General features: G+C 38.6%; 2 protein-coding genes and 1 long non-coding RNA gene across 3 annotated transcripts in view; 2 read left to right on the top strand and 1 right to left on the bottom strand.

The window, feature by feature from the left end:
• LOC137344451 (diphosphoinositol polyphosphate phosphohydrolase 1) overlaps window positions 1-10,575 on the top strand; it is a 72,988-nt gene extending 62,413 nt beyond the window's left edge. The window contains exons 3-5 of the mRNA XM_068007426.1: window positions 1,104-1,148; window positions 7,177-7,261; window positions 8,321-10,575. Of these exons, the coding sequence (XP_067863527.1) occupies window positions 1,104-1,148; window positions 7,177-7,261; window positions 8,321-8,517 (327 nt within the window). The 3' untranslated portion in view covers window positions 8,518-10,575. The remainder of the gene's footprint in view (window positions 1-1,103; window positions 1,149-7,176; window positions 7,262-8,320) is intronic.
• LOC137344452 (uncharacterized) lies at window positions 1-17,277 on the bottom strand. The gene is made up of 3 exons (XR_010968361.1): window positions 16,398-17,277; window positions 2,813-2,898; window positions 1-900 (listed from the first exon to the last, which is right to left on the bottom strand). It is a non-coding gene; the product is annotated as an uncharacterized lncRNA (long non-coding RNA).
• LOC137344450 (suppressor of cytokine signaling 2-like) overlaps window positions 16,283-24,640 on the top strand; it is a 19,898-nt gene continuing 11,540 nt past the window's right edge. The window contains exons 1-2 of the mRNA XM_068007425.1: window positions 16,283-17,213; window positions 17,757-17,960. Coding sequence (XP_067863526.1) covers window positions 17,831-17,960 — 130 coding nt within the window. The 5' untranslated portion in view covers window positions 16,283-17,213; window positions 17,757-17,830. The remainder of the gene's footprint in view (window positions 17,214-17,756; window positions 17,961-24,640) is intronic.

Here is a 24,640-nt window from a genome sequence, read left to right on the forward strand (position 1 = left end):
TAAAAACACTTTTTTACCAGAAACTCAAATTGTGATCTCCCTTTAAGAAACATACAGTTGAGCAGGCCAGAGCCCAGAACTTCTGATGTGTCTATTTTATATGGATGAGGAGCATGATGTCGGCTGAGCCTTGCCCAAACTCGTAAAATTCAGCATGGGACCGTCTAACATACTTCACGTGGAGTCACCTTGACTTTTGCTTGCCAATCAAATGGACTGTTCGGTCTCCTCCAAATCATACCTCAGAAAAGTGGGCAGGGTTGCAGCCCAATTTTCTGCCCACCCTTCTCCCCTCCCCGCCTCTCCAGCTCCACATTGTGGTGAAACCTTGGAATATAGGGTCTGTGGTGTATAGAGTGGGAGGCAGTGAATTGCAAGAAAATAAGTGTACTAGTTTCATTGCATATGACTTTCACATGCTGCTTAGCATGTATTCTTTTCATGCTCTAAGTGTTTTTATATATAATTTTCCCCCCTGCGTTTCAGTCAGGCTTGTTGGTATGGATGCATTCCAATTTTGCAGAGTCTTCTGTTCTGTAATGTCGTGTATTGGGTATTCATCATTTCTTAAGTATGCAACAGAATATTCAGTTATGAATAGGACAAAAGCACTTAGAGACACTGTTTCTTAATGTCATTTTGATCAAGTGGACCTCGAGCTCCTGACTGCCAGCTAATCTTGCAGATACACAGCCTGAATTCTCATCTTGAACTTTATATTCAGCATGAGGAGTAAAACACCCATAAGTCCATGATAATTTTGAGTCCTGCTGTCTTCTTGAGACTGTGGAGCATAGAAATAGAACCTTAAGTTTTCCTGATCCAAGTTGGTGTCATTGTTTCCTTTTGTCAGTGACATCAGTGAATTTATGATTCATTTGTTGAAAGTAATAGATATATCTGGAGGCAAAAACAGAATATAAATTGTGATAATTGATATTGTATAAATTATAGGTCTGACATAATGTGGCAAAGATCCCAATGTATGACCTGAGGGGGAAAAAAAGACCATAGATAATACATTAGAAAGGGTTTTGAAGTCTATTGTGAAATAAGTGGGCATAGGTCTTCTAAAATGTAAAGAACATTTATTTCTTTTGCAGGCTGGAGTCAAAGGGACATTAGGAAGATTAGTAGGAATATTTGAGGTAAGTTCCTGTTTTAAAGTAAACCATTGATATTCTCGCTGTCACTGGTAGTAACTTGTTAAAATATTTAATGGATGTTCTATACTAGACTCATGGTAAATTTAATCTCAATGACAGAGCCCATAATAGTCAACGGGAAAACTGATAAGTGATCACTGAAAAGTGAGCAGCGCTGTATAAACAGTTTAGATAGAAGTGGCTAAATATAGGATGACCCATTTGATATAGCATTAAGTGCAGCCATATCATAAGTGAATGAGTAGGGTAATAGGTAATATGGCCTTGGAGTACACTGGAGTGTCCACTGGCCCATCTGAGCTGATGAGTCCACGAATTCTGGAATTGGTGGGCAAGCTACTGTTCACATCCAATCTTTACATAGTGGCCTGTTACATATGCGAGTTGAAGATGATGCCACCTCTATTCTTGATGCTGAAAGCGTCACAATCCACAATGGAATCCTGTGGAAGTAGGTTGAAAATGCTGTCTAAGGAAGAAGCAAGCACAGAACAACTTATTAGACTCGAGGCATCTAGTGTCTTTGACTTGAACGTTCATATGGTAGAATCCCTGAAGGTTAACCTCCATGAAAGAGAGAAGGGTGGGAAAAGTGAGAGAGGTATAGATTTGGCATAGCACTGTGGCAGATTTCCTCCCCACAAGGAGTTCCATGAATTCCACTGTTCCTTCAGAAGGAGTCAAAAAAAGGACTGGGCCCAACACACAAACTAAGTGTCCCAAGAGCAGCATAGCAGCACTACCTGCAGACCTCACTGTAGAAGCTGTGGGATGCTACCAGGTACAAACTAGGTTGGACCAATCTTTACAGAATGGAACACAGTCCTGTGGCCCCCACTTGAGCAGGTATAAGTTGTATTGTAGAGCAGCACTGTGGGTAAAAGTAGCAAGCTAACTGACATATATTGTAAAAATTATTCATTTTCCATAAGAGGTATAACATTTGGGCTTTATCCAGCATTTGAGGGTATTATGTAAACTGCAGATCCAATAACTTCCACTGCTCTGGGTATCTTGCATTAGGTCTCAAAATGTGATGAAGGTTTTTTCACAAGCAGGGGTGACAGCAGATGCATGACTGAACAACCCGTTGGCATTTAATTCTTTATAGATCAAGTGCAGAAGTTTATTTTGCATTGTACAGAGAGAATCTCAACCAACCATTAGTCTGTTCCAGGCTTTACACCTCATTCTCTCTCTCTCTCTCTCTCTTTCCCCTCCCCCCCCATCCACGCCCTTCTTTAAAAAAAAACTTCAGCCCTGAAGGAGAGGATCACGCAAGAAATGAGAATAAGTGGGGTTCTTTTTAATTCTAAAAATTAAACTGTAGGAGAATTCAGCACTATAGGTAGTAGAGCAGCTGGAAAAAGGCACAGATACATCTTGGCTGCCACTACATTGTAATGAAGCCAAACCTGCTGATGTCCATCTCTCCAGCAAGTAAATAGATTTGTAGAACAATGGGTAGGAATCTGTGTCTTTTGAACAAATAAAACATTCTCTCAATTCATTTATAAATTATGAATTATTCAACATAATTTGCCATTGAGCTGTTGTCTGTTTTAGAATACATTATTTTCATTAATACGTGCTTTACTGCAAAATATAAATCAAAGAATCAATCCAAGCTTATAACTCCAACTTACCATTTCTATTCACCCCCATGATACTGAAATATTAATCTATGCAGAGTCGACAGCCACCGGGCATGTCCTCTTCTGAAGCCCTCTTCCTGGTTTAACACAGAAAACATATCAAAGATTAACCTGGTCATACTTTTAAGTATGTAATTTTGATTAGATAGAAAAACAATCTTTAAAGCAGATTTTCATCCAATGAAAATCCATTTTTTAGGGGACTGAGTGGGGCTCAATGGACTAAACACCGGCATTTCATCTCTGGGATAAATAATCTCTGACTGGAAGGGTTCTATGTAATATGAGTTTAGGAACTAGGTTGATTGACCACTGGGCATGGGCCCGTAATGCAATACTACCTCTAATTGGCAGTCTCTTTCGGAGACCGCAGAGTAACTGTTCTAAGTTTAAAAATATCAAATTGGTGCAGTACGGATTGCTGTTCTGAGGCTAGGAAAAGAGGCAGCTTCACTCTGCAATTAACTGCTGTACCTGACCTGAAGTGCATCCTGACACACTGCGTGTTGAAAATAGAAAGTATTATTCTCCTTCACCTTAATAAGCACAAAGTTCAGAGAAAAAAGTAATTTAAAAAGTGTTTTTTCTAAATATGCTCCCACCTCTGAAATGGATAATGGAAGGCAGGCAAAAGAAGAAACAAAGTTAAACATTTCAAGTTCCATTATTTTTTAGAGAAAAAATTGGGATAGGATATATGTTATGTAAAAATAAAAACAATTTAAAATGCCAGCATTGGAAGAGTATGAACTGAGCAGAATTATTTTAATGTTTTGTGCATTCTTGTCCTATAATATAATGTGATTAAAAAGAAAGGCTGTGAATGCTGAAAAATCTCAAATAAAAGCAGAAGATATCGGAAATGCGCAGCACTTATGAAGAGAGAGGCAGGTGGTTATTTCAGGAGGGACCATTTATCAGTGCTGACCAAAAAAGGGGTGGGTGAGGAAAACAACAAATGTTTAGTGCAGATCTGCTGATTACTATTATAAGGAGGCAGCTCATTGATTTAGTAGTCTATAATTTGATTTTTTTAAAAAAAGAAATGCTGTAAAGAAGTGAAAACTGTTGGATGATATACAAATCTCACGGCTTTAAACAGACATTAGAAAGACAAAGATGAGTAAAATGTTTTTAGAATTGAAGGAACTTGAATGAGAGAACCTGGCAGGAAAATTGGGGCAACAGCTAAGATCTGATGTTACTAAATTCAGTTTTCAGACCAGAGGGCTACTGTGTGTCCATGACAAAGGTGAGGTATTCTCAAGTTTGTGTCGAATTTGGTTGGAACAATGCGGGACATCAAAAACAAGAATCTGAGTGAGAATGGGAAGGGAAGTCAGAGAGGTGAAGACCATGGTTTCAAGTTGAACAGAGCTGTTCAGCAAAGCATTTGCCAATTCTACACTATACTTTTATACTAAAATGGAGCAAGTACAGTTAAATTGCTGACTCACATGGAGCAAGTACTGGTGTGTGATTAAACAAATAGGTGCTGCATTTGATAGATTTCCATGAAGAAGTTCCAGGAAAGGGTAGCCAAGGAAAGGATGTTACAAACCTGGAGCTTGTTTTTCACTTTTATAAAGTTTGGGAACGGCTGTTGATTGCGACATCAAAAGAGGTCCTTTGATCTTGAGTTGCTTTACTGAATTAAATTGCAAACGGACTTAAGAAATAGGAGTAGGCCATACGGCCCCTCGAGCCTGCTCTGCCATTCAATAAGATCATGGCTGATCTTCGACATCAACTCCACTTTCCTACCCGATCCCCATATCCTTTGATTTTCCCCTGGAGTCCAAAATTCTATCTATCTCAGCCTTGAATGTACTCAATGACTCAGCATCCACAGCCCTCTGGGGTAGAGAATTCCAAAGATTCACAACCCTCTGAGTGAAGAAATTCCTCCTCATCTCAGTCCTAAATGGCCAACCCCTTATCCTGAGACTATGCTCCCTAATTCTAGACTCTCCAGCCAGGGGAAACAACCTCTCAGCATCTACCCTGTCAAACCCCCTGAGAATTTTGTATGTTTCAATGAAATCACCGCTCATTCTTCTAAACTCCAGAGAGTATAGGCCCATTCGACTCAATCTCTCCTCATAGGACAACTCTCATCGCAGGAATGGATGCATCAATGTAAATTGCTGGGTTCCTTATGAGCTGATAGTTTGTATCTTGTGAATGTCTGGCATTATGTGAATCAGGTGAATATTTGCAGACCAAAGGGGATGTTTGTGATGGGAAGGTTCAAATTTGTATCTAACAGCCTTTATGGAAATGTATATATTTGTGTAAGCCAAATATAGTCTCTTTGGAAAAAAGTCATTCTTTGATTTGGCCTGGGAAATTCAGTTGTGGAGATTTACCAAAATAGTTGATACTAGCACAATTGGGTTAAATGTGTTGTTGAAATAGTACTAAAATTCGTGTGGCCTGGTATTAAATCAAACTGAAGGCTCACTTTTAACCTTCTGCTTGATGAGGTAAATGATATGCTGACATTGAAAGTCATACAAAAAACCTGAACTAATTGAATTTGCCTTGCCAGTAACGAAAACTTTGACTTTAAACTCTAGAAACATTTTGCTGATATCCAAAGGTGGTTGATATAAAGAGTTGATTTTTACAATTTACTGCCAGCGTTTCGCCAAATGTTGTGCTTCCTAGCTTTTTAATTCTAAATAAATATCAGTTGTAATAGTCTGCTTGAGTTGAATATCCACCAATTGCAGTGCATGTGATACCACTGAATGAAACCCTGTTTAATCCAGTAAATAGATTACTGGAAGTAAGGATTCTTGTTAACTTTCATCATGCAACTTTGGCAATGGCATTCATCGATTTTGATTTTTTATATATAAATATATATATATATATATATATATATATAAATAAAATCTGTGAATCCACTGAGGGAGAAATTGTTCTACAAGTATGAGTGTGTAAGAGAGGCAGCAGTCTCTCAAAGGAGAGAGGAAGATTTGCTGGAATTGTGTTGTGGATGGTGGAAGATAATCTGAAAACCAATAGGATGGGAGTGAAGGTGAGAGCTCCAGTTGAGGAGAAAAGAATGAGAATAGATCCACAGGAAACAACAAAGTACATTTTCAATCCCATACAAAGGGGAAGCTCAGAAGGGAGGGCATGCATTCCAAAAGTTCTGGTGGCAAATGATGTCAGAGCAGATGCAACAGACACACAAACTGAGAAAAAGGGTAGAATCTTTGCAGGAAGAAGGTTGGGGAGAAAAATAATCCAAAAAATAGTGAGCATCTGTAGTGCTTATAATATATACTTGTGGAAAACCCATTGCCAATGATGGAGACAGGGAAGGGGAAGAAAGTCAGATGGTTCACCTAAAGGTGAGGAATGGATGATAATGAGACACAGTCATGAACTTCTTCAGACAGAGCTATAACAGGACGCAATACCAACACAGTCATCAAAGTAACAGAAGAGATCAGGGAATGGGCGCCAAGTAGGATTAGAACTAGAAGTGTTTCACACATCTCACAAAAAGATGGCATAACTTTAATAGGAACTTTCAAAAGGCAATTGGACATGTATTTGAAGAGGATTAATTTGCAGGGTTAAGGGGAAAGAGCTGGGGTTTGGGACTAAATTGGACAGCTCTTTCAAAGAGCTGGCACAGGCACGATGGGCCAAATGGCCTTCTGTGCTGTAAGATTCTATGATTCTAACTTCGGCCCATGTAGGGCTCCCATTATTAACACCCTAAATTTGGAGATGTGTGGAGTTGAGAGAAGTTGTTGAGGATGAGAACAATTTCAGCCAAGTAGAAAGTGGTAGTAGATGACTGGGGTACAGCTTAAGGAAGAAGTGGATAGCCTAGAGACCACCTTGATATGGAATGGAGTTGTAGAGGCACTGGATATTCATGGTGAAGAAGAAACTTGGAGCCGGAGAACCTGAAGTTACTAATATGATGGGTCCAAACTAGACAAGAGTCTCTGAGAGGTGGCTGGTTTGATGGGACAGGAGCAAACTTAAAACAACATCCTGTTTGTGAATTTCAGAGAAAGAAGCTAGAAATATTCAATGTGGTTGTAAGGAAAGGAGCAGATTCAAAACTGCGTCTCCTAAATAACACATCTTCCCTGATAGAGGTTCAGCTTTCTTACATTGTCAGCTGGAAAATAAAACCATTTGACTAGAGTCCAGAAATTCTCTACATCTTTTGGCAGTCTCTTTTTGTAACAAATAATTTTTTACAGTAGTTGCTATTAGTTTCTAAAAGTGTAAAACTTGTGTTTCCACAGATTATCTTATGTTCTGTATAATCTAGTCAATGCCTGTTATTTGTGAAGTCATTGTAAGATAATGTTTTTCAGAATCAAGACAGGAAGCATAGAACATACGTGTATGTTCTGGTAATAACGGAGGTGTTAGAAGACTGGGAGGATTCAGTTAATATTGGTGAGATGAAACTGTATTTACTATCTAAATTGCCTTGGTCTATGTTAGGTCTGGAGTTAAAATGATACATTCATTTTATGATTTATTTATATTGCAGAACTGGTTCTAGAATATTACCTGAGGGCACAGTGGTATATAATTTGTTCTGTTTGTGTTGTAGGATAGTTTCTGCATCATTGGAACAACAGATACAAGCTGCACATGTGCTGTTGTTTATAGTTGTTGTTTCGTATTTGCTTCTGGCTACTGTATGTCCCCACTGGCTAGAATGCCTTTATGAATCTTTATAGGTGGACTGAGCTGCTCAGCCCAAGTTTGGCAAGAATAACTAGCTCCCTGTACCTCCTGGCAGTAATGTTTAGATTACCACTGGAGGTACCTCTAGCAACAACAAAAAAAATCTCTTCTGGTAGGTCTTCTGGAGACAGTAGTGGTGTCTTGTTTACTATACTGCTGTCAATGTGTAAGTCTCCCTACCCCATCCCTTCAGCCAGGTAGCAATGCATGGAGTGGGCAACCGAAAAGGGAGGAAATAAATTCAACTTTTTAAAAACTTCATGGTCTTGTACTTTACTTTAGTTTTTGTTAATGTATACAAGCAGAGGTCCCCACTTATTCCCCCAAATTCAGAGCCATAGCAGTATCACGTGAATGAAGGTTGGGTTCTTTATCTCCATTGAGATGTTTTTCAGAATTTAGCTTTTTCTATTTTTTTTCACATGCGCCTGTTCTCGTTCTCATTCAGAAATCATATATTTTGTACATATGTACACTTAACAACTGAGCTATTGAAGCTCAAAGGGATGTTCCTTCTTGAAATGTTTATCTATTTCCAGTTGTCAGAAATTACAAATAATGTATACTACAGGTTTATTGATGGCTGAGCCATTTTACCCTTCAGGGTTATGCCTAGGAAATGGATTTGTATTGATTTAAAATGGACCAGGCTAGGATATGGAATCTGTGCATTGATTGTAACTTTTCTAACAGCTTTTTTTCCTCCCCTCTCCCCCCAAAAATACTTGATCATGTACGTTTAATCTTTCTCATTTTATTTAGGGAGAAAAAGGGAATGGTTTAAAATAGATGATGCCATTAAAGTTCTTCAGTGTCATAAACCTGTACAGGCCTCGTATTTTGAAACCTTCAAACAAGGCTATTTGGCAAATAATGGAACTCCTGTTGCAACATTATCTGAAGAGAAGGCCTCAACATATGCAGTCGCCAATCAGAGTTCAGTATCCAGTATTAGATGACTGAGAGGAGCTCCACAGTAACTGACTCATCATACATCGAGTCCCAAAGGCATGGACTTGAGAAGTGTTCAGTGAAAGAATGTTTGATCTAGTTTGATTGCTACTATACATTGTACATGTATAAATAAATTTTGCATGGAGACCTGCGCAATGTTGATAACGATACTTTATATTGTGATGTAAAATATAGTGCTGAAGATCGAAGCCATAACTAGTAAGGTTTTTTTTTGTTAGATATTGTATATTTTTGATAGGATTGTGAAATTAAGGTACCGGTGTTGCATCCAATTGTCCCCCAGGTATTATCCTTTAGAATTCCTAATTGTGAGGTGACTTTGGATTTCAGCCTAGGGATATTGTTTGGGTGCCAAATGGGTATCAATTTTAGTTCTCTGCAACTTTTTATATATAGCTTTTGTAAATTTTTTGCTGGCTTTATCACCTGCACCACTGCTGTTTACGTAAAAGAAGGAAGCTATGAAACAGTTGATCACTGACTTGTATTACTTTGTGGAATAACCTTCAAGACACATACTTCATCACAGTACTTTTGTTAGCTTGTACACAAACCGTTGAATAAGGCCTTTAAAGCATTTTTACTTGTGTGAGATGACTTCAAGCCATGCATATTGGGTCTTATCTTCTGTGGAGCTTTGGATTATTTTCAGTTTAGCAGTACACATTTGTACCTCTTGGCTTCATTCTCTTGATCCCTGCTTTTCTCCCTATTTCGTTCTACACTGGAGTTAAAGGATGTTATTTGCAGGCAATTCAAGGTCTTAAGAGCTTGAGAATTTGGTGTTTTGAATTTTCTGATTTTTGTTCTTGCATTTAAAAAGGACACTGTATACTGCTTAAGCACTTAAACTGTGTAACTTGGTTTTTAAATTCCAACTCTGGATTAGTAAAATGTGGAACAAAAATTACCCTGTACAGTACATTTTCCTTATTTTTTTAAATAAAGTCTTGGTTGCTTTTTTACTGTGAGACAAAAATATAGTACTGTTTCTTTTGAAATGAGTGCTGTATATTTATCACATTAAAATAAGTTTCAACCCATGTAATTGATTGTGTAAGTTTTATGTTTAAGTGATGAATACAGAAATCCCTTAAAGATTGCCATAGAATATGGTCCTCAAACATGTACAGTCTGCTAGCTAACAACAGATTGTACCTCATAGCCTCAGTAGAGAAAGAAGCACTGCTGGAGAAATCATCCTTTTGCCAAGCTAGGGATTTTTTTTACATGGTCAAATCGAGACAGATATCCTTTCATCTAGCTCAGTCAGTTTAAAAGCAGTGTAAATAAATTTTCACTATTTAGAACTGTGCAATACTAACATTGTACAAATTTTTTGCAACTTTTTCCCAGTCGCATTTTTTTAAGATGTTGGAGGAGGATTTGACCATCTCGAACTTTTGCTTTACACAGGTGAAGAAATGACACACTCAAATCCTGACTCAGTAGTGAGGGTTTAAAACAAACTGGAGCAGTATCAGAAAACCGAGTTTTCACTAAAGCATTGCCCTGTTCTCTAGTGATGTTTTAAAAAGTGACAGCTATTGTCAGTTGTTTACTTGTGCTTAAGTATAAACCTGAAAATGTGCTAATGTGATAAATGAAGTTTCAGTCAAAGTAAAATTGAGTACTGAATCATAAGACTGCTTTGTATTTCTGAAGAGCAAATATGAAAATCTTGTTATGTAAAAAGTGAAACCAATGGAATCAGTTGATTATGACCACTTAATGTTTTCAGCTTTTACCTGCAATGAATGCACTGTACATACATGTCATTTTTGGTGCTTTCCTGTGTAAAGCCTTAGATGGAAGGGATAAGTGCTAGTTTTTACAATGGCCAGTGTTGGTAAGAATATGAGGCATGTTATCCTGCCCTTCACATTTTAACGCAACCTTTATACTTCACCTGGAGAGATTCTGTCACTGGAAGTGTCTTGTTGTTTTACCTGACTTGAGTGTGATGCACACACATGAGGTAAGAGACTGAAGATTGTAATATACCTGTGCCAACAAATAAAAACTCACCAGTATTTCAGAAACCAAGTGCTGACTGGATTTATTTCTTTGTCACGTTATTTATAAAGTGCAATTTTATTTTATATTGTGATTTACATTGGGAATAACAGCATTACATCCTCAAACATTTAGTGCATGCCAGTGAAGCAAAAGTGCTTATTCACTAAATTTCATAATTTTTATGGAAGGTTCATTTTTTATACAGATTGAAAATTAGGTCTGAAATTTAGACAGCTAAATTTTATGATAAAGGCAAGGTCTTGCATCTCGCATGGTGTTGCACCAAAGTCCCACACTTAAACATGTATAATGCATCACACCTCACATTGTGATTGACAAATACATGTTACATTAACCACGCTGATCAAATATACCGTTGTTGGTAGAGGATGGGAAAAGCTACCATTGATCAAGAAGCAACACCACCCCATCGAGCGACTAGGGGGATAAAATGGGTGGCCATCTTACTTCCCAACAAAGCCCACAGAAATATAGTACAATAATAGGAAAAATAAATTTACTAAGCCATTGTATGTTAATGCTACTGCAGTTTCCCTAGTACAGACTTGTCCTTCTTTGTAGTGTAAATTTTATAATGCTTTATGCATACAGGCCTTCCCTGAATGAAAAGACTAAACTAGGTAGTGGATATGGACCACAACTCCCAGAATGCAGCTTACAGCTCCTACCTTTTACCAAGTCTAATATTGGATGGTGGGACTTAGAGAATGCCCTGTGAATTGCCAATCTTGCTGTCAATTATGAAAAAATTCTGGTGCTTTAATGTGACAAACTACACTTTTTTTCCCCCTAGATGCAGCTTTCTGCTTGGATATATGATTCAAGAAAGAACTTGCATTTATGTAGTGCATTCACATTTTCTGGATGTCCCACAGCCACCCAGTAACCCTAACCCTAGGTTCCCTTTCTTCATGGCTACCAAACTCCCAGTGATGTGGATCCCCAGGACATCCCCAAAACTGCTAAGTTCAGGCCCTCTCCTAGTGCTGCAAAATCTCAGGATACCCACCCCAGTTTTCCCAAATCCCAGGACCACCTCAGTGCTTCTTTTAAAGAAAGTCCAGACCGTGCCCCAGTGCTGTTGATTACCAATACCTACCTCAACTTGTCTACTGCCTTGCCGTTTATCCTTGGCCGTTCAAAGGATAAGGAATGAGTACAAAAGTAAAGGAAAATATAACAAGGTCATTGCTTTACATGCACAGAATTACATAGTTTAACCCCCAAACCACTGGTAAAAATCCCCAACTATCATGCAATAAAAGTGCAGTTTGAATTATTCAGTCACATAAATGACTAGCTGTGATAATACATTACATGGAATACCAGCCCTATTATAAAAATGTATCCTCTGACTGACAGGGAACACCACCACAGGAGCTCATCTAATTTATTACAAAATGAAGAGATTGCAGACAGATGAGCAATGGAATATTAGGGGGTGTGTGTGTAGGCACACATATCCTAATATTGCTATATATTTATAAAATATAGCAATACACAATTTATTTTGAGCAACAGTGTAAAACTTAATTTGTTTTTAACATATGAATTAAAAGCTGAATGAGACTACAAACTCTGAAAAGTAGAATCATAGAATCTTACAGCACAGAAGAAGGCCATTCAGCCCATCATGTCTGTGCTGATATTTTGTACCTACGGAGCAATTACATTTTTGGTATAGTTTAGGGAAAATAAATGCAAATTTATTACCAGTTTTAGTTGCAGAAAGCAAGTCAATTATCAATTCCAAATTACGTAAATGGCTGCAATCATACTGTTTAGCTTTGTTCTAATGCATCCTCTCACCAGTGAGAGTTGGCTTAGTGGCAAATACCTGCCATAACAATTGCATGTCTCTAATTTCCATGCATGCAAGTATGCTTGTTATTTAAATTGTAAACAATTTTACAACACCAAGTTATAGTCCAGCAATTTTATTTTAAATTCACAAGCTTTCGGAGGCTACCTCCTTCCTCAGGTGAACGATGCGGAAAATGTTCACCTGAGGAAGGAGGTAGCATCGTTCACCTGAGGAAGGAGGTAGCCTCCGAAAGCTTGTGAATTTAAAATAAAATTGCTGGACTATAACTTGGTGTTGTAAAATTGTTTACAATTGTCAACCCCAGTCCATCACCGGCATCTCCACATCATGTTATTTAAATAACTAGGCCATCAACTCAAACCTTGGAAATTCACCCAATAATCAGGTCTTCAATGATGCAGGCTTTCATCCCAGTGAATCATAGGGTTATGCTTTAATTCTTCATACATCCAGTTCATAGGGAAAAAAAATCCTTCAGCAGGGGTTGCAGTTATGGTTTTGTTAAACCAGCTTTGGGATGGATATGGGCAGCCATCTTTGTCATTCCTTCCTCCAGAACTATATGATCCCTTTACATGAATTTGGTGGGTAATACAAATTACTTTCCACCAATCACTTAGCAGATTCCAGGATCTCATGCAATGGGAAATCACTGTATTAGTGCTCATTGATGCAAATTCCTCCCCCCAGAGAAAGAAGTACCATTGTTTGTCCAATCAACCCTTCCTGTATCAGGCACCATGAGTAGATTTGGCATCAGATGTTAGGTGTAAGAGGCACTGGAAAATTGGCCCTGATTGCCAGGCAAGTGGAGTGCACCTGAACTGTGTTCTGCCTGCAATAATCTGGACCCACTTGTATTTCCAGGCTCAGGTCATTTACGTGGGCCAAATGCCCCCCCCCCCCCCCCGTTGCCTGTGAGAACTCAGTGTCTGGAAGGCGAGGAGAAAAGAGAGCCTCTGTTATAGTCAGAAGGCCTACAGCACTGACCCCTGTCCTTGGACAAAAAAGGACTTACCATGGGTCTGTTTTCTTAGCTGTCCTCTCATTCTCCAATCAGTGAGGCTGTGCACACAACTCATTTGTTCTGGGCACCCTCTGGAAACTGAAGCAAGCAAGCTCCTTCCCTCCTCATTAACGTGGTTGCCCTTAGCCTGCGCCTCTTGTAGGACATAGATCCAACATCACTATTCTCTGTCCCTTTTTCCTCTGCTTCATATTTAGGGAATAACTGTTCCCTTGGCACAAAGCACAAGAAAATTGGCCCTGTTATATCTAGGCAAGAAATACCAGAGCAACCCTCACCTCCTTCCCTAATTTACTACTTTCTTTTGCTAAGGTTGCTCACTTGGACAATTGATAACACCAGGGCTACAACTTATCTGGAATGTCAAAACAATACAGTTAGTAATACAATTTTACAACCTGGAGATTTATATATAACCTTGTTATTTCCTTTAATATTTCTATAATCCAATTAGAAATGTTTCTCCTCTTTGGATCAGCTGAGGCTCATTAAAAACATTATACTGGTAATGGTCATTCCTACCTAAGCAAGTGTTAATTTGGCTTAGTGGTAGCAATCTTGCCTCTGAGTCAAAAGCCCCACTCTTAAAACTTGATTGCATGGTCTATCTAGGCTGATATTTCAGTGGTGTACTAAGGGATTTTTGCATTGTTGGAGGTGCTGTCTTCTGGATGAGATGTTAAACTGAGGATTCATTTATTTATTCAGCTGGATGTAAAACTTTTCAAGGCACTAATTGAAGAGGAGGGGAAATGTCCTGGCTCACCCTTATCCGTGAACTGATTAGTTGGTTACTTATTTCATTTTCTGTTTGTGGGACTTTGTTGTGCACAAATTGAATGAGTGTTTACCTACATAATTACAGCAGCTACCCTTGAAAAGTAATTCATAGACTGTGAAGTACTTTGGGAGGTCCTGACGATGTGAAAGGCACTATATAAATGCAAGCTTTTTTTTACTTCAACAAGTGTAATTCCACTAGAGGACGCTGTAGCCTAATAATGGAAGGATGAAATGGAGAGCAGTCATCTTTAACATACTAAACTGGTTGTTTTTTGTACAAAAGTGTTACATATTTATAATAGAAATACTGTTGTGCAAAATTGAATCATCCCTAATATATCATTTGGCAGACTTTGAACTATGCCGCATCGTTGTCAATTGGCTGAGGCCTAAAAAGTATTTACCATCGTAAAACTTCCTCAAGCAGTTTGCACCCGGTCCCACTTGTCTCTTTTTCTTCTTACTGTGATTGAACTCGGTCTATTTCTTTCCCACCAAATTTGCTGTGATTCACCTGGCTCACTTTTCTTACTAGTTTTGCTCGATCGGTACTTTGGCAGTCGCTCTTTTCTGCTTGGTTTGCTTCCTACTGCCTCTTTCGTCTTTATTTTGCTTGTCCACATCTCATTTCTCCACGGTTACACAATTCCTCTCCCACCTGTATCGTTTATCTTTCCCTTCTCTATGTTCATCAGGGTGACGTTTTCAGATATAACGCCGTCAGGTGCAGGGACCTGCCCTTCCCACAGTTTCCGCCACTTCCAATAGAAAGTGCCATTTTGATATTGAGCAGGTATTCATTCTCTGCTTGGACATCACAATTTTGGGAAAAGAATTGCGCTCAAGAGGATGATTCTTTTCCCCTGCCATTTTCTACAAAACGTGTGCACCTCCCCAGCTATCGTGTAACATTATGAATTCTGTGTCAGAGTAATAAGCAATCTCCTCCACTTAAACGTCCCTGCAGAATTAAACTATTATCTTGTATTATTTTTGTATCTGTGGTTTTAAGAAGACTTCAAATAAACTTTGTCAATATACGGAATAAACAAGATAAATAACGGCACTCTGGAATACATAGAAAAAGAGCCAATGAATCGGGCGGATTGTTTATTAATGGTTTATTTTCTCAGCAAGTCAGATTTAACCTCTAAACACGTATACTCAATTACTACTTCGTTGATCCAGAAGGATGTTCCATAATTGAATGTTGCAAATATTCATCAAAAATATCTAACTATTATACAATATAGAAATACAAACATTTACTAATGTACATAATTTTTTTTTAGCGACTTCAACCACGGAGTGACGAGTTATTCTTTAAAACTACGACTGATGCGACAAGTAAATGAGCGCCCACAAAAAGATTCATTTTGTAAGCACAAAAGTATAATTACTGCTTCGACTTTGCTTATTGTTCTTGCCTTCAGTGCAAGCATCAAAAGTCGGCCTTGTGTTACATATAGATCTCCAATAATATTATAATTTAGCATTTACTGTAGCAAAGGCGGACCTGCGGTACGAGATTCAGCGGCGCCACTGTAAAAATTACCCGAGAGCTCAAAAACAAAATGATGCCCAATAATATAATTGCAATTTACTTTTGAAAAATGTTAACACTGTAACGGTGAAATATTCAGGGATAGAAAGTATCCGCAATTTCCTCAAAACACGGTCGGATTTAATGATAACGCGTGCAGAAGGACTGCCAACAAAATTCTGCAGCGATCTACCGCCAAGCGCTTTGTGTGCATTCTTTGCCTGTCCCGTCATCATCTGCACCGAATCATTCTGCCTCAGCTGGCCACGCAAACCTGCGTTGGTGCGGTGTTGCCACAAGCAACCCCTTTCCCCCATCTCGCACCAAATTCACCCCAAGCAGCTACAAAAAAAATCCGAGTACTACCGCGTTACGTCACCGAGCTCCGCCCCCGGGAGGGAGTCACCATTATGACGTCACAATAGCAGGAGCGGCTGAGCTGCCGCCGATTGGTCGGCGGCGAAATGGCAACAAGAGCAGGTGACGTGAATTCCTGGAAAGTTCCTGGAAAGCAGCGCGTGCGCTTCTGCCTAAAGCCGTGGCCAAAAACTTAGTAACAACGACCTTTAGAGTCGGGAAACCAAAGCCTCCCTGCAAAAAAAAAAATGTGGTCTGCATCAGTAACTAGCTGCACAAAGAAACTTACCGTAGTAGCATCCCTCACTCCACTCAAAGACCTGTCCAGGGCAGCCTTTACATTTATCAATGATGTTTCCGACAACAGTTCGTTGTTCGTCAACTATTCTCTCGTGTCACCCAAGTACAGTGTGTGTATTTGTGATGGAAAGAAAAGTTAAACGGGAAGCAGGAGGCGTTGGAGCTCGTAGGCGTGTCTCAGATTTTAACGCATTCGGTGATGACCGTGCAGGGGGACCTGAGGTTTAATCTGACCAGTTCGGGTGAAGACTCCTGGGTCCTGGGTCGGCGCATTCTGTCTGCTGTCACCACGTGACCTTCTTTTGGTTTTAATTCCTCTCTTTTGCTTTCGTTGTTGTTGGGTTTGGGGGGGGGAAACCGACCCGTTCGCCATGACTGGAAGGCACGTCTCATAAATCTTACCTTCCTCTCGATGATCATTGGAAAATCTAAATTGAATAATTCAGAAAACCCGAAACCTAAACAACCAGTTTGCGCTGTCGATTCAGTTAAGTTCAGACTCTGCTGCGCATCACTGAAGCTGAGGATTAATTGAGGCAGTTGGAAATGAACGAGATCGTTGTTCAAAGGGTTAAATAATTCCAAGAAACGAACAAAAGGTTTTCCATTTTCGTTTATACGCCCGTGTGCTCCGCCTTTGCCTGTTGGGATCGAGAAGGTTGAATTAGGCCGAATCTATTCAATTAGTGACTGGCTGTTCTTCGTAGAGTTACACGAGGTAACTAAGCTTGTTCCCAGGCTCGGCACGATGCTCGGAAGCCACTGAATCGGGTTACAAAACGGGAAACGCTCCGTTTAACCAAAGGTGTGTGTGCTAATGTTTTAGAACCGTGATACATGGGGAACATATCGCTGTTCGTTTGGTGTTCAGTAATGTGCTCAGTAATGTGCCTGTGTGGGGAAAAGAGATCGTAATTAGTTCATGTAAATAATTTATTTATTAATTAACTACCGCTCTATAACAAATGTGATATGGATACAATTTTGACTGATGAGCGAGTACAGAAATTGGATCTTAATGAAATCGTTCATGTCTTTGTACAATTGCGAATCTTTATATCCGAGCGATTGATTTTTACTCGAAAGCATTTTTCGGTCTTGCCTGCATAAATTAATGTTACTACTGTAGTTGACGCGTCTGCTGTTTTGATCGTGGTTGGAAAATGAACGTGAATTCTGAAAAGATGCTCGAGAAAATTTGAATTAGTTTAAAGCCACATGTACGGGCGGCTAAGATGTTGAGTTTCGTATCTGAAGATTTATTTTGAAGTAGCGCATTTTGTTAGAACTTAAATGTGTAAATGAGTTTGTGCCAGTTTCACTATTAACAATCTTGCTCGTTGTCCAGACTTAGGTGGATATAAACAAGCTCCTTCTGGCCGATGTAAGTGGGATCCGCGGTAATTTGAATTCATCACCCCTATGATCTGTCAGGAGAAAGCTGCAACCCCGCTGTGCTCCAGCATCTCCCCTCAGGACCCGCTTGACCTCCGGGAAGGACATTCTGACTTGTTCCGTATCTCCTGCACCATGAGTCATTTGGAGCTCACAGGTACAGTGCGCGTGAAAAATTGGATTTTAAGTAATGATTATATGCAGATGTGCTGGTCGGTTTGTGAATGGAGCTCTTTTTAAAATGTACTGGAGTGAAATGTCCCCTTTGTTCCACTATAGCGGAGTGTCCACTGTTGATTTTTCTCTATAAATAAGGATTTGATTTAACACCCGGTAATTAAGTAAACTATCAGTCCACCTAAATGTCCAAAATTTCCTTTTAAATGCAACATATTTTATCCCAGATATATCTTGTCACGACGCAGTGCTTAATGGTTCAATTGCTATCTCTCACCTGCGTGAGGAATCAGATCTACAGGAAAGCCGATTTTAATAATTCTAATAGTAAACATTTTCTTGCAGGATGCTGAAATCTTCGGTTAAAATTCTTGTACCTTTTTGAAGTATTCGAGTATTATCAGCAAGTCGAATGTTTGGTATTTTGTAAACTGTCAATGTAGACAGCAGATTTAGCACCTCCCATGTACAGAAATTTGGAAGATCAGTTTTCAAATATATATGGCACTAATTCATGTGCCAGTCTATTATAATAAAGTGAGAGAATGGGAAATGTTTAGGAATGATTCTTTTCATCTGTTCTTTCTGAAATTAACACTGACTTTGTAAATTACACAATGCGATAATTGATTTTGAACTGCAATAAATCTGACTTCAAACGGAATTCAACCAGTAAGGAAGAGCTTTGCATTTAAGAATACGTAAAGAGGATACATTTTATTTTAAAAGCTCACTATTATTTAGTCTAGATACATTTTTACTTGCCTCAAAATCATCAAAAAGAAAACTGCAAGAGCAAGGGTGAGATGCATTATAACATCATGTGAAATAGTAGAAAACGAAACATTTAAACTCTTAATTGAAATAAATAGTGTAGTAGAGAATTATGAAATAGGACAGTGCGCATGTCCCAAGTGGAGACATAAAACATCAAGTGTAAAGTCCTGATATAAGCAAAACACAAACTGTATAAACAGGACTATTGGAAGCTAAGAAAACAAAGTGTATGATTTTGAGTGGACCTCACATTTTATTTTCCAGTAAAACCCAGCTCTAGTTTAGTTATTGTATAACTTCCCACCATTAAAAGAAATTAGACATCAAAACTTGTCTATAATAGCAACATTTGAATTGCAAATGGGGAATAAAGAGAAAATGTTTACTTTTTTGACAAGCTGTTTTAGTGTGGGGCACACTCCAGGAGTCTAGATAACAATATACATTATTCACTCCTGATTTACATCTCATCCTAACTCTGACACTGTTAACAACTCCATAGTACACTATCACTCTTTCATTTCTGTGTAAATAAAAATAAACTACAATTGTATAGCTCTACTCAGAAGTGTTCTTTGATCAATTTCATTTCTCTCTCCTGTAAACACACAAACAAATCTTGACTGACTGTAATTCAGTTCCTTCACACTATTAGGTTCAGTAACTCCACATAACCCCCACAATGATGTCCATATTGATTGTTCATCCAGACAGATTCAATACAAAAAAGCATGCCTGGAGTGCAAAAAGGGCATGAAAATTTTGAATTGAATATGGCAAGAGAAGTGAAGGATAATAAAGAACATTTTTTAGTTATATTAAGAAAAACAAGAGAAGGAGTGGGGCCACTGAAAGTGGCATTGGTGAGGACATGATAACTGATGCTACATAAGCTGCAAAAGTGCTAAATAAGTTTTTTTTTCATCAGTCTTTACCAAGGAGAAGACAGGTAACTTATTTTATCTGGAAAGGGAACTAGAGGATGTTGAAGAGGTAAATTGTAATACTATTTACATTACTACCAGCATGGTTGCCGAACAGCTGTGCAACTTTAAGGTAAATAAATCTCCGGGGCCGAATAAGATGCATCCGAGGCTCCTTAAGAATTTAAAGGAGGAAATTGCAATAACTCTAGCGCACATCTTCCAGAAATCACTGAATACTGGAGAGAGATCTAGGGACTGGAGAAAGGCAGATGCTACTCCTATTTTGAAAAAAGATAGCAAAAATGATCCAAGAAACTACAGACCAAGGAGTGAGGTCCATTGTGGCTAAAGTTATGGAAATTTTTATTAAAGATAAAATCGTGGAGCATATGGATAGAAATAAAACCATAGAAGATAGCCAATATGGGATAATGGAGGGGAGGTCTTGTCAATCTAACTTACTGGCTTTCGTTGTTGTTGTGACAAAGGAGCTTGATGGGGGTAAAGCAATGGATGTGGTGTACTTGGATTTCAGTAAAGCCTTTGATACAGTTCCTCTGGAAAGGCTGGTACTGAAATTAAAGCAGGAATCAGTGGAAATATTTTACAATTAATATATAATTGGTTGACCAATAGAACCCAGAGGATGGTGGTACAGGGATTGTCATTAACCTGGGAGACTGTTACCAGTGAGGTCCCACAGGGGTCTTTTTTGCAATATCTTTTGTTTAATATCTTCATAATTGATCTGGAGCTAAGAGTCATAAGTATAATGGCAATATTTGCAGATGATACAAAGCGAATGAAGGTGGTAGATTCCAAAAATAAACAGGATTTGAATATACTTGGAAATTGGGCAGACAGGTAACAGATGGAATTCCAGGTAAAGAAATGCAAAGTGTTTCACATGAGGACAAAAATCCAAGAAGGGACTATTATTTAAATGGAAAGAAAATAATGTGCATGGAAAATGAAAGAGATCCGGGGGGTGGTCCTGATTGACAATAAATTGAAGCTATCGTAACAATTCTCGGTGAGTGAGAAAAGCAAATCAGATGTTGGGATGTGGTAACAGGTCAATATTGAGCCGAAATAATGAGGCAATCCTGCCATTTTATAAATCATTGTTGCGACCGCACTTAGAATATTGTTTACAATTCTGGTGGTCAGAGTACAAAAAGAATATTGTAGCTATTGAAAGGATACAGAAGAAAGCAACCAGAATGATTATGGAGGGATTGGATTATGAGCATTGATTATGTAAATTGGGCATGTTCTCACTGGAAAAGCGAAGGTTGAGAGGTGATATGATTGCTGTTGTTAGGATTCTAAAATGACTAGATAATGTAGATCATGACAAGCTATTTCACCTTGTCCAGAACAGTAGAACCAGAGGGCATGGCCTGTGCTTGAAGGAGGATAAATTCAAAACTAATCTGCAGAATTGTTATTTCAGTGAGTGTGTGGTAAATCTATGGAACAGGTTCCCTAGGGAGACAATGGAGATATTGATTTATTCAAATGCAAATTAGATAGGTTGTTTCCCAGAAAATAATATTTTGGGATTTGAATAATTTGAGACGTGACATATGGTAGGTGTGGCATGCTCTGGAGGAACAGATGACTTTGGACCTATGGATCCCAAAGCTTTCCATCTCTGGGGGTTTCTTCACTGGGTCTTTTGTAGATTAATTGATGGAGATTGATTGCCATGATTAGTCAACAATTCCATATCATTGCATCATGTGACTACCAGACAGCGAACTAGATGGACAGTGGGTTTTTTTTTTGTCTAGCAATTCCTGTGTTCCAAAACATTTAATAGAACTAGAGGGAAAAAAAATCAGATTTAGTCCCATTGCTTTAAAAAAGAAACCCTCGTGGTTGGTGTGTGCGATTCTTAGTGGCCCTCCATGTTTCAATCAATCAAACTCTGATTTAACTTTCCACTACTAAAGATCCCAGGTCTGTTTGTAGTGCACTTTAATTCCTGATAAAAGCACTTTCCCTTTTCATCAAATTCAGACTGCTTCTAGGAAAAGCAGTCCAAAGTTCACGGCAGCTCAGTTACAGTAAAGGAATGAAATAATAAAGCTTTTTTTTACAGTGGCAAAAAAGTTACTGGGAAAGTAATCAGTGATATAGAGCCAAAAAAACTGTAATACTTATGCAAGCTTCCCCTTATACAAAGTTCCTGTTTAATGTTTTTTTAAAAAACTTACTGAGCAGTAATGCTTGGTTTGGGTGTATTCAATAAGCTGGCTTGATATTGTCTTTACTGGCTGGGTTTAACAAACCAACAGCAGGGCCTTGATTGTGACCACCAGTAACTTTCCTTCTTTATTCTGTCTGTCTTCAAGTTTTTCTTACTCTTTCTCCAAATTTATTTTTCTTTCTTAGTCCGTGTGGCAGTCACACACTGCCCTCTTTTATTTATGTTTAGAAGGGAGGGAAGACATATTGGTCACATTTAGCTGAGGGGAGAAGTTGAGTAGACTGAGACTTGATTGTAAAGGGGGGGGGGATAAAACAGTGAAGAGAAATAATTTTAGAAAAGAAAGCTAAAAATGAAGTAATCTTAAAAACACAGAAAAGTAGGATAAAAATATAATGAAGTATGGGCACAGAGTAAAAATAGAACAGAAATGATTGTTTTGTATGTTCCTTGCTGGGATTTGGTTGTTCTGTGGTGACCGGTTCATGCTAATCACCATTCCTAGAGGCATTCTACAATAATACATTCTATAGATTGGCTTATCTGTCTTTTTTGGAAGGCAAATATTTTTGTTTAACTATTGCTCAGGCGGATTCTAATTGTCAAAAATAGTTTATCTTTCCCGGATAATTTAGCAGTCACGTAATTTTAACTCTATATATGTGACTTTCCTATGTGGCATTGAGATCAGTGGCTCCTATTAGTCAGTTCTTGCCCACCCTCCCTGGCCGTCCATGATATAATTAACAATCTCAGTGTAAACAAAAATATCTCTTCCCGCCCCCCCTCCCCCCACCCCCTGCCCACACAAAAAAAAATCAGACAGAGACAAAGATGTTTTTCTGTTTTGCAACTTGATTTTGAGTGACTATAAAAACTAAGGTTCACCATATTTTATTTAGAAGTAATTTATAATAAATGTAAGAAGCTGTTTTGAGCAACAAAGGAATATTAGTCTTCTGCATAATGCTCAAAGACAGCCGCTTTCTGTGATTCACTCAGTATCACAATAGACCAATAAATACATAACTCAATAGTCTTTATCATTGAATTTATGACTGCACTCTTACTTACCTGGTCCTAGGAGTACAAGATAACAATGTTAACTACGGAAAATTTTAAACACAAACTAAGCTCCTATGATGGTGTATTTACCAATTAAACTACCTGGCTTAGAATGGAGTCGTACAGACCAGGAAGTTTCCAGGTTTGTACTGCTTTCCTCTGGAGTAGCAGTTGAGGTGCTACATTTAGTCTCCATGCCATTTGGTTAGGAAGGAGAAAATCAGCCAGCATTCCAGTCCCGATCAGTATTCAGTTACTCCTGCTATAAAATGCACTGTAATGCCCTCTATGGCTGAATAGCCTTTGAAGACTTACAGTTGAGGATCTGTAAAGAATGGCCAGGTGGGCGAGGTACCGGAGGGTGGCCAGTCTCTCTCAAACTGTTTCACAGATTGAATCAACACCTTTGAGAGAAGAGGGGAAAAAAATGGAGGGCAAGGGGGATACAAATATAAACCATAAAATTAAATTTTTGATGCTAAAATATATATGGCTAATATTAGAACAGAAACTACATCACATCCTCCAACTGTCTATTTTTCTAGTATGCAGTAAATCTAGTTACACACTAGAAAGAGCACATTGTGCTACCCCTGACTGTTTGTGTGTTGCCCAGTTTATCTTTTTTTTAAAAAAACTAACGAATAATTAAGTAACTCAGATCATTCTATGTCACTATATTTGGTGTAAAATGTACTGCAATTTGTCTGTTTGTAAAGTAGATAATTGTTGTTATTTTGGTGTGGGTTAGGTTGCCTTTCAAGGATAGTTGTTCATTTTTATACTTGAAACTGCTTTGGGCAATCTGAACCTTGTTCCTTGTACGTTGTAGAAATGCTACCTCTAATTTGGCATTGAATTGGTCACTGAGATGGCTGGTGTGGCGAATGTGAATGTTTAGTGAAGCAGGGTTGGTCTTGTGAGGCTGGAGTTGAAGTGTGTTTTGGGGGCACTTTACTGTATCTGAGCCAGGAGTGCCTTCTCCTGTCAATGGCTACCAAAAAGTCCGTTCCCTAGGACTGAAATCCTTCATGAGCACAAAACATCAGAAGAAAATTTACATAAAGTTGAAAGAAAGTACAACGATGGTAGTTGAGATGAAATTTGTGGTAATCGTGCTAGTAAGACAGGTCATTCAGTGGATGGTGAGGCCATAGCTGCTCTAGGCATTGGACTGGAAGGTGAAGCTAGACTTGCTTTTGAATGCTGTGCATGTATAAGTAAGTGTTGGTCACCTAAAGTGTATCTAGTCAATAAAAGTGCAATTGCCCTAGTTATGTGTATTGCCCAGCTTATCTTAAAAAAAATCAAATAAACATAGAAATTGCTGTCTCTGAAATGTACCCTAAAGTTTCACAATTTCCTGTCTTCAGAACAGATTTCATAGAAATTACATTATAGTTTACAATAAAGATACTTTGAAGGATGGATGACTTCATTTAATGGACGGTTTTGTATTTTATTTTGTTTATATAAACAGCTGTGGAGAGTTTCATGCATCTGCAGTAATGTGTGAATGGGGTTGTTGTCCAGCTAAACATAGAGGTTTTAGCATGATGTCATTCCTATTGTGCTATAATTGTGCTGTGTTTTTCACTTTGCATGGTTTTTCTGGGCGGTGGAGATACTGGGCTCTTCTGTGATGAGCGCACGTCACTCCTGAGATTGGATGCTGTG

This window comes from Heptranchias perlo, chromosome 27, assembly GCF_035084215.1.
Source record: "Heptranchias perlo isolate sHepPer1 chromosome 27, sHepPer1.hap1, whole genome shotgun sequence".
NCBI classification, from domain to species: domain Eukaryota; kingdom Metazoa; phylum Chordata; class Chondrichthyes; order Hexanchiformes; family Hexanchidae; genus Heptranchias; species Heptranchias perlo.